Source organism: Nasonia vitripennis, chromosome 4 (genome assembly GCF_009193385.2).
Source record: "Nasonia vitripennis strain AsymCx chromosome 4, Nvit_psr_1.1, whole genome shotgun sequence".
In the NCBI taxonomy this organism is placed as follows: Eukaryota; Metazoa; Arthropoda; class Insecta; order Hymenoptera; family Pteromalidae; genus Nasonia; species Nasonia vitripennis.
In genome coordinates this window covers 22,571,838-22,587,759 of record NC_045760.1, presented here as the reverse complement: position 1 = coordinate 22,587,759, position 15,922 = coordinate 22,571,838, and the positions used below count along the sequence as shown (strand labels likewise).

The 15,922-nt window shown below is 35.4% G+C and overlaps 2 protein-coding genes and 1 long non-coding RNA gene across 3 annotated transcripts in view; 2 read left to right on the top strand and 1 right to left on the bottom strand.

Annotated features, from left to right (window-relative positions):
* Nucleotides 1–2,427: 2,427 nt before the first annotated feature.
* Nucleotides 2,428–3,968, top strand: LOC107981181. Its single transcript, XM_016986134.3, has 3 exons — nt 2,428–2,560; nt 2,640–2,857; nt 3,430–3,968. The coding sequence occupies exons 1-3, from the start codon at nt 2,528–2,530 to the stop codon at nt 3,926–3,928; spliced, it is 750 nt and encodes a 249-aa protein (XP_016841623.1). The 5' UTR covers nt 2,428–2,527; the 3' UTR covers nt 3,929–3,968.
* A 1,125-nt stretch (nt 3,969–5,093) lies between these two features.
* The window catches only part of LOC116738579, a 189,409-nt gene continuing 178,580 nt past the window's right edge, over nt 5,094–15,922 (bottom strand). The window contains exon 3 of the long non-coding RNA XR_004344916.1: nt 5,094–5,311. This is a non-coding gene — a long non-coding RNA (uncharacterized LOC116738579). The remainder of the gene's footprint in view (nt 5,312–15,922) is intronic.
* LOC100115568 (cadherin-89D) overlaps nt 12,634–15,922 on the top strand; it is a 71,325-nt gene continuing 68,036 nt past the window's right edge. The window contains exons 1-2 of the mRNA XM_031928701.2: nt 12,634–12,747; nt 13,027–13,617. The gene's annotated coding sequence lies outside the window, so the exon portion shown is untranslated. The remainder of the gene's footprint in view (nt 12,748–13,026; nt 13,618–15,922) is intronic.

The window sequence follows — 15,922 nt, the reverse complement described above, 5'->3', positions numbered from 1 at the left end:
AAATTGCTTGAAAACTCAACTTTGACCAGCCAGAACTCAAAGCCAAATGAAGAAATCGTGCTGAAATTTTTTTCGGTTGTCAGGTACAACATATAGAGCATATACAGGGTGGGCCATTTTAATCAAACCAGTCTAATAACTCCTAAATTAAGCCATGAACAGAAAAATTGTTCAGATGAAAGTTATCCAGGATCAAGGGGGACATCTTTTTGTGCAATTAGTTTTGACCTTGAACTCAAATTTCAAGGTCATTTGAAGGTCAATTTTTTTTTTTTAAATAGGAACCCCTATTTTTGATAGCAGATTCGGTAAGAACAGGAAATTTTACGTCCGAAACGTCCGAAAGTCAACATCCTCTAAAAACTCTGGCAGTCGATCTCTGAGCAATGCCAAATAGCTATTCTGTTTAACATTTTGACCGAAAAAATATGGCCCAATCAGGTAACCATTAATGATCCCACACCACACCATTAAACTCCATCGGTTTTTACGGTCAATAGCTCTGTACCAGTGGGGATTTACAGGTGACCAGTAGTGACTATTGTGCCTATTTAATTGACCATCACTGCGAAATATAGCCTCGTCAGAAAACATAACAAATCTGAAAAAATGTGGATCATTTTGTAAAAACTCCTAAAGCCCACTGGCAAAAGTTAATACGCATTAGAAAATGGCGTGGCCTCAGCTCATGAACTAATCTTATGTGGTAATCGTGATAGTGGAGATTATTGAGAATTCTCAATGCTGTTCTTCGTGGTATACCGATTTCTCTTTCAATTTGTCGACTACTAATTTGTGGATTGAGATGAACAGCTGCTAAGGCGGCTATAACATTAGGATCATTTTCGTTGTATTCGTGGTGTCTGCGTTGACGACGAAGATGTCCATCACGAGCTCTTCGAAGTAATCTGATGAGTAATGTGTCGTGAGTAGGACGCCTTCTTAGTGGAAAGCGTTCAGCGTAGAGTCGCACCGCGGCTCTGGCATTGTTTTGGGTTTCGCCTAAGATCTTTATCATATCAACAATTTCATTGGATTGATAATCGCCCATGTTGAAAATTTTGTTTATAACAAGAAAAACTATTTTATTTACATTCACTCTTTATTGAAATTGAAATTAAACCAAAATAAGAAAGTGACAACAAAAAAAGGAGAAATTTTCAAACTGTATAATTTTTAAATCAAATTTGTAACTTCATATTTTCTTACGTTAAGACATTGTGATTTAAATTGAAGACAGCGTGAGAACAATCGTTACAATTCATATTAGATTAAAGAAATTTAAAAAAAACATCTAAACTGGAAATGATGCACTTTGGCAAATACAATTATTAAAATTTTTTTTTAATATTACAAAATCAAAATGATGTTTAATATTTTATCTTAAATAATGTATTTTTTAACATCCTACCTTTATTGTTTAACCATTTTTTACGCTTTTGAAACGTTAAACTTTTACTTGACTCTGCTTCGACCGTGAATGAATTGACAACATTGACTTTTAACGTTCCATTTCCCACTCCCATTAAGAACGCAGATATTTAAAATTATCATGTTTACTTCAAAATTTACATTTGACCACTAAAAATTTGTTAACGAATGTTAAACAAGCATCCTAGTGAGAGGCAAGGGGACTCACAGTAAACAAGCACCCCAGTAAGATGCAAGGGGACTCACGTTAAAAAAGCACCCCAAAGGGAACATAATCCTAATACGTCCACGTCGTTGTTCCTGGGTAGCGCTGAAATTAGGGAATTATTTTGTTTTCAAGGTAAATATTTTCATGGTCATTGTCACATTGGGTTTGAATATTCATCATAAAAGTACATTAACTACGATTATTCAATCAGAAAATGCGATTAAATAGCAATTACAGTATTTCTTAACATTTGACCTTGAAATGAACTTGTGAAGGTCATGAAAAAAATTTTGAAATACCGTTTCGGACGTAAAATTTCCTGTTCTTTCCGAATCTGCTATCATAAATATTTAAAAAAAATTGAACTTCAAATGGCCTTGAAATTTGAGTTCAAGGTCAAAACTAATTGCACAAAAAGATGTCCCCCTTGATGCTGGACAACTTTCATCTGAACAATTTTTCTGTTCATGGCTTAATTTAGGAGTTATTAGACTGGTTTGATTAAAATGGCCCACCCTGTATATACAGTATAGGCAAAAATTAAAATTTTCATCTCTGATTTCACAGAGAACCACAAATATATATATATCTTGGCCAAAATTAGTATACTAGTCCGGTAAACCCCCAAAAGAGCACACACACTCATACACAAACACACACACACACTTATATATTGTGAACGCAGTTAATTCATTTCTGTTCATGGTTGCTTTAGAAACTATCAGCAGTTTCTAAAAGAAAGCTTTCGATCTTGCACAGTTACAACAGTTTTCCGGTCGTCTACACGGATTAGCTTTCAACTACTTGAAGCCTTTACAGACTTAAAACTGCTATAAAGACAGTAAAGTGTTTCTGGAGACTGCAGTGTATTCTCCTTATTATAAAAAGATGGTTCGCAACTTTGTTAGTGCAATTTTGATCGTAAGTTTTAATGATTGATATCGCGATGTATTTTAATACGTTATTTCACTATATCATCACACATTTTTGTATCTTTAAGGTGCAGGAGATTACTTTCCTAACAGGAATTATAATTAAGGGCACTTCTGAATCACCTCTAAAGACGTTATTGATAAATTTGAATTCATCAGAAAATTTAAATCGTAATTTGAAAAATACACTAGAACCCGGATCTATTAAGTATGACTCAATCAAAAACAATTACTTTTTGAATTCTATACATCACAGGAATCCAATCAAAATTATATCTCCTACAATGTAAGTATTATTGTAAATTGTCTACAAGTAATGTTATTTATACAGAAAATGTAACCATAAACGATATAAGATTTACGCAAAATACTTTTCTGATATTTTTACAAATTACTTTTTATCAAGGAATGTGAACATAAATACAAAATTGAATCAATTATTTTTTTAATGATTTGCTCATACTTTTAGCACTTTATTGTGTAAATAAAATAATATTAAATGTAAAATAATATATTATAAATATGAATGATACATATTATAAATAATATACAAGTCGAAATCAAGTAATTATTTAAAATGTTAAAACATAAATACATTCAAACATCATGTAAAACCAGCTCCTTCATTACTAAGTTAAGTTGAGCAATGCAACTCCAGAATTGATTGTAATAATTATATTGTAATTATAATAATTAATTATTGAATTGATAATTATCAAATAATCATATTTAAAAAATGGAAGCAAGGACACAATTATTTAAATTACTATTTAGTTCTTATCAAAGTATTTAATTCATTATTAATTTTAAACAAAAATTTAAACCTATATATAAATCAGAATATATTACTATTTACAGAGTTACTACTAATGCAAAATATCACACAGCTAATCTTTCAAAAAATGTTTTAAGAAGAAATCTGGTATTAGAAGGGTTAAAATTATCTGATACTATTAAACCCATTTATGAAACAGAATATAAAAAAGATATCTATACACCACTTATTCATAATTTTACTGATTATATTTATAATCGACCTTATTATGACAAACTAACATCATTGAAGGGTGATTTTATGACAATGCCAGCTTATCATTCATCTCAAGAACTAACTAATGCTGTATTATCTTTAGATAGATATCTAAAACCTTTGTTGAACGAAGGAAGTTATAATAGCGCTGTTCATCAACCAATAAATCCAGTTTTGGCTTTAGTTCTCTCTCGATATGGTAAGTATATTGCAGGAAGATTAAGCCCTGCTATACATTCGTACATGGCAGTAAATAATATTCATAATAATAAACCGTTTGGACAGTACAAATATGAAAATGATGATGATAATGTGTATACAAAATAAATATGTATAGTAACAAAAAATAAAATGAAAATTAAAAAAATTTTTTTATTTTAAAAGCGATTATTGTCTAGAATAAGCTGAAGCGCTCTTACGCATAACATACCCTCAAGGAACATAACTACTGTTTGAACTGCTGGTAAACTACTACTTGAACTACTGGCAAAACTACTGCGTAACCACTAGTTGAACTATTTATTTTCTGTAGTTTTTTCTGCAGTAATTTCGCAACTACTGGAGAACTACTGAATATTTTATTGTTTGTTAGGACTGCTTGTGGACTATTGCTCAACTACTGGAAAACTACAGGATATATTTTTATTCACTCAGACTGCTTGTAGGCTATTGCTCAACTACTGGAAAACTACAGGACATATTTTTATTCGCTCAGACTGCTTGTAGGCTATTGCTCAACTACTAAGAAACTACAGGATACTTTTTTATTTGCTCGGACTGCTTGTAGACTAATTTTCAACTACTAAGAAACTACAGGATACATTTTTATTTGCTCGGACTGCTTGTAGACTAATTTTCAACTACTGGAAAACTACAGGATACTTTTTTATAATTTTCGGACTGCTCGTAAACTATTGCCCAACTACTAGAAAACTACAGGATACTTTTTTATTAGTTTCGGACTGCTCGTAGACTATTGCTCAACTACCGGAAAACTACAGGATATTTTTTCATTTGCTCGGACTGCTTGTAGACTAATTTTCAACTACTGGAAAAATACAGGATACTTTTTTACTCTCTCGGACTGCTTGTAGACTAATATTCAACTACTGGAAAACTACAGGGTGTTTTTTATCTGTTCAGACTGCTCTTAGACTATGGCTCAACTACTGGAAAACTACAGGATGTTTTTCTATTCATTTGTTTATGAAGCAAACAAAAAACTAAGACGCGCGTAATATCTACCTTTTTCTGAATATACAATATTGTATAGTTCAGAAATATTATTTTATTAGGTTAGAAATTCAATTATACATAGTCATGCGCAAAAACGAATAGCCCATCAGAAATAAAATGGAAATGTTGTACATAGGTTCTGCTGACATACGTATAGCATCATTTAAATTGGAACTTTGAAAGGACAGGAAATTGTTTTTTATTATAGAATAGATAAGATTTTCATTACAGAATTAACAACTTTATTCTGCTTGAATGTTTTTTTTTTTAACATGAAATAAACTTTATTAATGCTTATACATATTTTTTAAACAAACTTTCTTAATTATAGTTATAATATAATTATTTCAGTCTATTTCTATTGCTTTGCGAGCTTCTTTCGAGTTTTGGCTGCGTTGTTGCATTTGCAACGTACGTCTGCATTGAAGAGTGATACGTTGTCCTTTGTGTTTCCAAAACGACTTAGCACATGACCTGTAAAAAATGTAGAATTTTATATTATATAAATTAACCAAAACTGTGCATGCATTTTTACGTGTGCGTATACACTGAGAAAAATAGAGTTCATTTTAGTAGTATAAAATTTTCTAAAATTTTATTTATATTATAATTTATACGTCTAGCATATTTTTAGTATTTGTATGTATATATGTATGTATTTTTTCATGATTCTCGTACATTCTCACGTGATTTCTCACACGACGATTTAGCGTCATTCCTCACGTGAGAGATCACTTTGAAAATCATGTCAAAAATCACTCATAAAATAAAACACTTGTTTTGAAAAAAATAAATTCACTATTTTCAACTAAAAAATTACAAATAATAGATTTATAAATAATCCAAATAATTTGACCGCAAATAATGAAAAAAAATTCCTTAAGCATAGATCGAACCCCAATCTTCAACTTTAGAATCCGCATTATCTTACTAATTGAGCTATTTATACACGCTCGTTAAATTCTATTCAATTTATATCTAAAAATAAATAAGAACCAGAGATAAAGAGAAGAGAGGAGGAAAAAACAGGTAATAAACCAAAATAAGGGAGAAAGTATAGAAAAAAGGGTACAAAGGGGAGGAGTGAACATCAGAAAGAGGTTAGGAAGAGTAGAGAGCTAATGTTATTGGGGTGTCTGCAAAGTGGCGTCACAGTGACAGCACGACGTGCGGCACGTCAAGAGCACGTTATGCCCGGCACGTGCTGTTATCTGGGGCGCAGCTGCATTATGTTATCGGCCACCACTAGGGCCTTTAAAATCAATTGACGAAGCAATTTTGTACGTCAATGATTGCATATGTATACAGCCTAATACTTACGAAAAAAGATGATTTCAATAAAAGAGCTTCGAAAAAATGTATTTTTTTGTAAATAATGTGTAGCATAGTTCATTATACACATTTTATAATAATTTTATAAATTTTGTATAAGTTCATTTCCTTATAATGTCCTTATATACATTATATAATGTATACTTCATAAATATTTTATGAAGATTTTATAAAGTATTTTTACATGGGTAGGAAAAACCGGAAAATTAGGCATTTTTTCGAAAATTCATAGCTCCGTCATTTTTTGAGCTGGAGTGCTAAAATTTTGGGAAATAGTAGGGATTATTATGTTCTTTGTATGTACAAAAGTTGGGTGATGTCGGATTATTAGTTTGCTCAAAATCGCGATTCAAAGTTTGAGGTGCGTTTTTTCCGGCAGACCTGTATGCTCTACCGTAAGTCCGATTGAAATTTCATAAAAAGGGTTGAAAAGTTGAAATCGTGCACTACAAAACGTAGATTTTAGTTTTTCAATTAAGTGCCTGGTAGCATCCCTATATAAAAAAGTCATGACCGGATGAAGTGAAGCCAAGAATGTGTCAATATGATTGGCTCATGTAGTGCGCATGCGTCAAAAGTATCGTTAGAATTTTTTGATTTGTTTTTGATTTCTAAAATTGATTCTAATATTAAAAATGTAATATAATACTATAATACATATCAAATTATAATTTGTGTATTTATAATATTCTAGAGACATTCTACTCTCGAGACATAACCTTAAAATTTTAAAAGGAAGTTGGCAACGATACCGCGGCAATTTTGAAATTTATATGAGCGCGAAATGAATCATATATTGTAAAGTTTGATATATTTCCGTGATAGAAAACAAATATTAAAAATATCAATCAAGTATTTATATTCCATTTAATAAGTTAATGAAATTGTAGTCTACTACAGTGCGCGCAGCGCACTGCGCCAAGTCTATGCGATAAATCGGCCGAGCGCGCGCTCACAGTCGAGTGGTGGGGGACGGAGCAGCGATGGAGGAGACGCGTATATATAGTAATAGGGGCGTGCAGCCCGCACGTTGCCTTAACATTTCTCAGCATCTACTAAAGCTATTTGAATGATGTTTTTTTTTTATTTTAGTCTGATGATAATTTAATAAGTTTGGTACTAGCTGACTCTTTGCATGTGAATGTTACTATGTACCACTTTAGCGTTCATAAATGTCATCAATTTTTTGAGCATAAAGCCCCGAATCCGCTAGTGTTTTCGTGAAAAGTGCTAGTCTTCGAGGCAATGACGTGAAACGAGCTAGTCTTCGCGGCAAAGTTGTGAAAAGCGCTAGTCTTTGCCGCAAAGTTGTGAAAAGCGCTAGTCTTTGCGGAAAAAGCTTGACCTGTACTACTCTTCGCGGCGAAAAATGAAAAGTACTACTCTTCCAGTGGGATTTGAAACGTGCTAGTCTTCGTAGGGAGCGACGATATATAGCTGATCGTAAAAGTGAAATCTTAATCAAAATTTTCAAAACGATAGTAGAAGAAAAGAGCTCTAATTTGATTCCCAGTTGGTTGAAATTGACCGCTTGGATCAAAAGTTATAAAAATTCTAAAAAAAGAAAAATTGCTGATTTTTGCGAAAAATTTGAGTATTTGTGAATTTTTGCTGTTTTCAAGCCTAGACAACTTTTGACCTAGGCAACCATTTTTAACCCACTAGTCCTCCGATTAATTTTTTTTTTATACTAAGGTCCTATTTGATATTTTGGTTTATGAACATAGGAAGCGGAGTGGTGAACTTGAGGTGAACAAATAATATAACTCTCGGTGAACGTTGATAATTCGATTTTTATGTACTTTGTAAATTACACGTGAGAGAGGTCGAGATACGTGTTATCACGTCGGCGTCTGCCGGAAAGGGTGGAGTAGAATTTTGGCGCCTCTATTTATACTATCTAATCACTACGTATTACATATTGTGTACTCGTACCTACAACTACTCTATCTAACTACACAACTGTAATAGCGCGCGCGATTCAAATCAGTAATTGTGAGAATTGAACGTATATACAAAAACTAACATCACTATTAATACACTTTTTTGGATTACGCCTTCAGACACTGAGTAGGTTAAGTTGAAACGTGGCTAATTTTTGCTCCTTTTTCCCATTTTAAATCCCCATAAGAGAATTTAAAACGTCCCTAGTGAAAATGAAAAATATGCCAATCTGTGCCAAAACTGTGCCAGAGTGTAATGCCCTGCACACGATCCATCGTGTAATTTAAATAAAAATAAAAACAAATCAAAAAACATTCGACTTCCTACTCTTGCCTATCGCTACAAAGCCAGCAGCGGACTCGAAGATTATGTAACAGCCCAACCACCAGCAGCAGGCTCAGCGACACACATGTGTGCGTGCGCTCCCCCTCTCCTTTCCTACAAGCAGCAGTGGCAGTAAGCGAGCTACGACGTATATATATATATGTATATATATACGTCGTAGCTCGCTTACTGCCACTGCTGTATATATACACTATTATATATATATATATATATATATATATATATATATATAATAGCGTATATATACGACGTATATATAATAGCGTGACTACATAGATCTTTTCGGCGGCTCAATACGCGCTTGCTTAGCTCCCTATAAAAGGCCATGCGCGGTCTAGGGCTAGCTACTAGTTGTCGCATCTTCAGCGCTCTAGTCACTACGCACTCTACAGCAACTTAAGCATAGAAACATGAACATACATACACAAACTAGTAGTATATAGCATAGAATACACACTTACGATATTTATAAAATTTAATATACTTATAAAATATATTTGTAGCATTATCAGCGCTTTATTTTAAAACTCTAATTAATTCTCAGTGTAGAATATAAATTTGATAAGATATAACAATTTATGTATATCCGTTTAAAAACTTATAAAATTTACAATAATTATTATATTTTCAAAACACATCGTAAACTTGACAAAACTGTAAATAATGTACATCAATAAGAATAATTGCAGATTTAAGCATTATTCTTTTGTTAATTAATTTTCATAATAGATATATTATTTCTATGCAAAACAAAAGTTTATGATTATTGAAATAAAACTCCTCTACCTGGTATCCCGGACCTGACCTATACTTAAATCATTAATTATATTCAACTTTCTTTCTCTTCTTTGACCTGTTGTCAGAATTACGACACAGGGCAGTAAATGTTCACAGCTCTTCAATAATAATATAAATTAAATATTTTGTACCGGACCTAGAAGAGCCGTGACTGTGCCAAACTGTGCCAAAACGTGATCATTTTGGACATTTGACACACTTATGGCACAGTTGGGCACAGCTGTGGAACAGTTTTGGCCATGATATTGGTACAGTTTTCGTCGATATTGTGCCAGTTTAGCTGTGCCAAAACTGTGCCAATATTGTGTCAATCTGTGCCAATATTGTGCCAATCTGTACGAAACTGTGCCGGACACTGCGATAAAATTTGCACTATTAATTTTCAGTATGACAAACTGTGCCAATATTGTGCTAAACTGTGCCAAACTGTGCCAATATTGTGCCAAACTGTGCCAATATTGTGCCAAACTGTGCCAATATTGTGCCAAACTGTGCCAATATTGTGCCAAACTGTGCCAATATTGTGCCAAACTGTGCCATAAGTGTGTCAAATGTCCAAAATGTTCATGTTTTGACACAGTTATGCCACAATTTTGACATATATTGGCACAGTTTTGGCACGGTGTTGGCACAGTTTGGTACAGAATTTTTTTCCACTTGGAGTCCAGCAAAAAATTTTGGCAAGCGGTCGGCGATGCACGCCCGGATTTTCTCGCGTAGAAAGGGTCAAAGTACCAATAAAACTTGGTCTGGTATAGGTGTGCTCTCAATTTGAATTTCTCAACTAGCAGCACCCGAGTTGTTTCTTATACTTGGTCGAGAATTTGCACAAATACGCTGGATTAGAATTTTCAATTTCCAAAATAGCTGAGGGCATTTTATGGACTCAAAATCTGTACTGGACACATCTATCTCCCCTATATGTGCACATTAAGTATTTACTTAAGCTATATAACAAATTGTACCATATTAGCTTTTTTGGTTACGCGCAAGATATCTTAAACAGCAGTTTTTCGCAATTTCATTGGGTTATACACATCATCTTTACGATCAAAGATAATTTATCTTGTATTATTCGTATAAAGACTTTATATCAGTGTAATAATATTTCTTCATGATATGCTTTACAACGATATAGAAAAGAAATGCATCGCATACACAAGAAACGCCGCATCATTATCGACAGAGCGCGTTTGCTTTATATCTACTTCTGATACAATGTATCATATGTAGATGAATGCAACCCAATTTATCGACCATTTATCTAATAATGGTACGATATTATCTCGGTGTAATAAAACTTGAGAATGAATTTGATCCAGAGTATAAAGCGTCTCTTTTTCTCATTGTAATGCTTTAACTGCGCATAAGGTAGTTGAAGGTTAGAAAGCACGCGCCCACACACACATACACACACACACACACACACGTCCATGTACAGACAGAGCTGTGCCGATATCAGACATTTTCTAAAGGCACGTGACTCGAACGCCAACACCTCAGAATAAATCTATTCCTAAATTATTTTTGATGAAATAAAAAATGTTACTATTACTAAGCTCCCTCTAAAAAGAAGCAACATTTTGTCAAGTTTACGTCGTTGGATAACATATAGCTATAGATTTTTTCCGCAAATTACCTAATGCATTAGTCTTCGATACGAAAATACCATATGTCTTCGACGCAAGAGTTCGAAATGTACTAGTCTTGTGAAAATGTACTTTTAAATAGCATAGTCGTTAAAGTACGCACGAGACAGTAACCTTAAAATTTTTCAAACATACTTTTAAATCTTAAAATAAAGTCCTCTGATTCCATGCAATAAGGTCTATTTGATAGAAAGTCTTACTAATTGTGCTTAAATTTTAGCAGTATAACTTTTTACAAATAGAAAAAACCGCTGTCAATTAACTAAATTTATAGGTCTAATAAATAAAATATTGTAGTTTAGAGAAAAATCGGTTTTCCGAACTCTAGTTCAATAAGGCCTTTTTACGTCCGTAATCGAGGCACAAAAAAAACTCATTTTTTTCAATTTTCGATTTATTACTGTAAAAATAAGCGGTCAAATCACTTGAAATTTTAATGGGATATAGTTTGACACGTGACCCATCGACATGATTTTTTTCGCGAGGTCATGATGTTTAGTTTCAGGGATATGAATTTAAAAAAAAATCACCGTTTTCGTTTTATCTACCGAACAAAGCGGTCTATCCCGAGGACTAAACGTAGAAAAGTAGGTAATTTTATTCTCTTTTAAATGCATTATAGCTGAATTGTTTGTAACAATGGGATGATTGAAAAAACGCAAAATAGTGTTTTTCAACAATCAGAAAATGGCGAAAAAAAATAGTTAAGCAAATAAAAAATAACTATTTTTCTCGTATCCAGAATCCAAAAATAGATACGCGTGTCAAATTTTATTGATATTGACGGAGTAGTTCCAGAAATATTATGGCATACATACACACACATCCATACGGACATTTTCTAAAAACACTTGATTTGAACTTCTAACACACCAAAAAGTGTTTTCTAGAAGTTCTGCCGGAAATCAAAATTCTACTATTGCAAAGCTTCCTCTAGAAGGAAGCAAAAATCTACACAACAAGCTGGGAGCTGTCAAGTAAATTCCTCTTTCAAAAAAGAGATGGTCGGATGTTGTGAAGCCGTTAATAAAGCGATTTAATTGGTTGAAAAACGAATATCTGGTCTTAATGTTGTTGCGATTTTGAACTTCTAACATTAAGAAAATTGAGCGCGCATTAGATTTAGCTAATTGATTTAAAAAACAAATAGCTTACTTACGACCGAGCAGGATCAACTCGGCTCCAGGTTACATCTTTCTCAGTTCTTTTTTCTATTTTAATCTTTTGTGTGGAGCTTTTTCATGTATCAGTGTAGTAGTGAATGTTTCATAAGCTTTTTTTACAGCAGTATCATACTGTAAAAATAATTCCAAGCAAAATCTGAATCCCTTTCAAAAAGTTGGTTTTATTATTAAGAAAAAGCATTAAATTTACGCTAGAATGCAAGTGTTTGAAAATGACAAGAGCCTGCAGTTAAATAAAATGAGGAATGCGACAGCAGGTTGAGCTGGTATACCTCATAATCATAAATGACACCTTTCCTCCCGTAATGTACAATTTTTCTGGACCCTACACACGTGGCAAAAGTATCAAGCGCGAATCAGAGTGGATCCGTGCGCTATGCCGATGCGCTTTAAGAAATCTCGCTGATGCAGCGGCTCAACCGTGCGTTGTTCCTGCACGTGCTCGCGACCCGGAAGGAACAAGTTTCTCGACTCGCGCGAAGGGCCCTTCTCTGTCTTTCTATACGGCGGGACCTCGCGCAGGTGAGGCCCCCGCACGCTCGCCAGTCCAGTGCCAGCCGTCGTCGCTCGCAGTTATCTCGAGCGGAGAAAGACGGGGAGGGAGAACGTCAGAGTATTAAGCGTGGAGTTGGCTATAGGCTGTAAACAGCCAGGAATGGTATATATACTTCGCTTTATCTACGAGGATTCGCGTAACCGATGTAACTGCAGTTTTCTGGACGCCGCAGTCCCAATGATTTTCACTAATTGCTCATCGATTATTTGTTACTATTTTTATTTTTGAATAGTGCGTTTCTTATATCGGTGCCATTGTGGTTTTGAAATTATATATATGCACAATTTGACTAAAACTTTTTCTAGAATTTTCGCCGAACATATCGCGATCTGTACAATATAATTATTTTATCAATATATTGTCCGCAATCGAAAATCATAGGTGCATGCGAAGCAGCGCCCTGCTGGCCACGAGGATCAAGTGACCTGGGAGAGCTAACCGCTAAACGGCGCGGCATCTCGCAGACCGTAGATAAAGAAGCTAGAATAAGACAGCGAGAGTACGTTCAACCCGCGGACGCTGGCCAATAAGACACCGGCGGTTATTACACCTGTGCGCGCGCGAGTGACCGCGGCCGCTGATTCGCGAGAAAAACCGACTCCACAACAGGTAGAGACACGGCACGGGCTTACCGCGAGGCGAAGCAATTGGACGGTAAGGAGAGTGAGGTTTTCGCCGACTGTTTTCGAGTGCGCGACTCGCGGGCGCAGAGGTAGCTACGTCATTGTGAAATTCGCCGAGGGTTTTCAGATTGCGTTAGTGCGTATCGCACTTTTTCCGTGCTGAGCTGCGCATGAATCATTCAGAAGCATGTGTAGTGCAGCCGCGTAGACGCAGGGTTACACGCCGCGCGGAGTTCAGAATCAACTCTGCCCGAGCTTTTCGGAAAAAACAACTGTGTGCGGTGCCGCATATCCGATGCATCTGGCAGGCGACGCTGCAGCCGATCAAACAACTTGGATGTTGCGCGTGGTGAGTCTTTGATTCTTTCTTTTTATTATAAGCGCAAGCATGCCAACTTTGAGGACGATTTCTGTTTCTGATTTAATAAGCGATAGTTTTTAGAATAGATAACAGCAAAATTATAATTTGCTGTTTCGAGATTACGAAACCAAGCGTGTTCTCTTTATTTTTCTCGTGTCTCTGCGTAAATTTGCACATGAAGATTTATTTCTTTTTGTAACGATATATAAGCCAACGAAAGTTGTCAGTCTAGTTGTGTAATCAAATCTGTACGATTTGCTTGATCAAAAAGCATATTACTCGCCTGAAGCGATAGATAGATAAAATACAAGACGATGAAATTCGAATGACTAAATTCGTATGCGAAATTAATTCAACTTTATCTGTTTACGCGAATCTAGATCTATGTGGATATAACTTACAAGCTGTCACATGACAAATTGATGCGAAATCAAAAACAGTGCATGATTCGATATTAATTTTTTGCGTGTGCGCATTCATCCTCATGAATCAATCTTTTTCTGTTATTCGAAATTTTATTCTGTTTATAGAAAAGCTGACATTTTTGACGTAGTAAACTGTAGAAAAATCTTATGTAGACTATGGACTGTAATTTTACAACCCTCGCATTCGTATACCGAGAAAAGTGTATAATATAATGTATAATAAGTGTTTATGACGCGTGTCGCATTTACAACACCGACCTACAAAAACGTCAATGCATAATGCAAAAAGCCCCGCTTCCACGGATGATCGAGAAAAAAAGTGCCGTTGGGCTGCGCTGCTAGTTTACACGATAAATTTCATGCCGCAGCGCGAAACACTGCCGACTGCTGGCACATTATATCTGCTCATTTTGAAAAATAAGGCGAATCGACGAAAATGATCTTATTGCATATAAGAAACTTTAGATTTTAGAAACAGTTTGTTAAAAAGTCTATGATATTACAATATTACCATAGTCATTATCAAGTACTTGAGCGTTCCTTCTGTGCAGAATAATAGTATATTATGATGCATAAGTAGCACTTTTCTGCACGGCGTGAGGTGCCCGAGCGTAGCGAGTGTGACAAAGACAGTGCAAAAAAGCACTACCACGGACAGGCGTGACTTAAGTGCGGACTTAGGTCACACTATACTATAAAATGTATATACGTATAGTGAAATGATAATCAAGATTCGTTCGCGAAGAAAGTATGACACAAAAAAGCAACAAAACAAGACAAAGAGGAATGTGCTATCGCTTCGATTTCTAAAACGCGTACCAGCTGTAGCTCATCGAGAAAATAACACGAATTCGATAATCATTTTAACCTATAGTTCGACGGCAAGTAACTGTAAGTGTACACTAAATTCTTCTGACCCAATAAAGAAGCAGACAACAGGTACAATATAACGGCTACGAGATCGTTACCAGATTCTCCCGCGAGTATGCACACATGCGCACTCGTTCTCTCCTTCTCGCAGACTCTGCCCATTTCTTCTTTCTTTCGCTCTCAATTAAGGCGCACATATGCAGTGCCGTGCAGTGAGAACTTTCGCAACGCATGTGTACGAGAGAGAGAGAGAGAGAGAGAGAGAGAGAGAGAGAGAGAGAGAGAGAGAGAGAGAGACCCACGGCGCTGCACCTTCGATCGATCGCACTCGCGCTTGTGGGAAAAATTTTTGGCCTCGGAAAAAATGACTATGCACGACTTTGAAATTACTCGCGATTCTCTCCGTGTGCTGGAGTGTAATGCGCCAAGTCCGCAATACTCCTCGCTCCTATGTTACTCAAGCCTGCGCGCCTATTCATATAATATACTGTCCTTTTTTTTTCTCTCGATGCGAAAGTATTGTATGATCGCTCGACAGGCCCAATAACGACCGTGCTGCACACCCGCTTGCGAGACGACTTTAACCTGCGGAATTTGCTGCTCTCTCATTAGGATCAGCGAGGTCGTAAACTCGGCGACAGCTTTAGTTAGGCAAAAATATCAACTCAGTCATGGAGGAGTAAAAGGCCTAACTGGGCTTAATTATGAAATTCGCATTTCCCGGAAAGTATAATCGGCGACGGTAATAATAGCTCCGACGTGCTTTCGATCGTAACTGACAACAATCTGTGAAGTAAACGCTGTAGTAAGCCCTATTTCTATGTAACTTCTCTATCAAAGTTTCTTCGTCGTAGTCTTACGGTATCTCTTAAACTGAGCCTCTTCGTTATCGCTCGCAAGCGCGACTTATTTCGTAACGCAATTAATTAACGCTCTGCGATTTTCACAGTTTTCATATTTAGGATTAAGATATTCAAGCCTGGATTTGCGTTTCATTC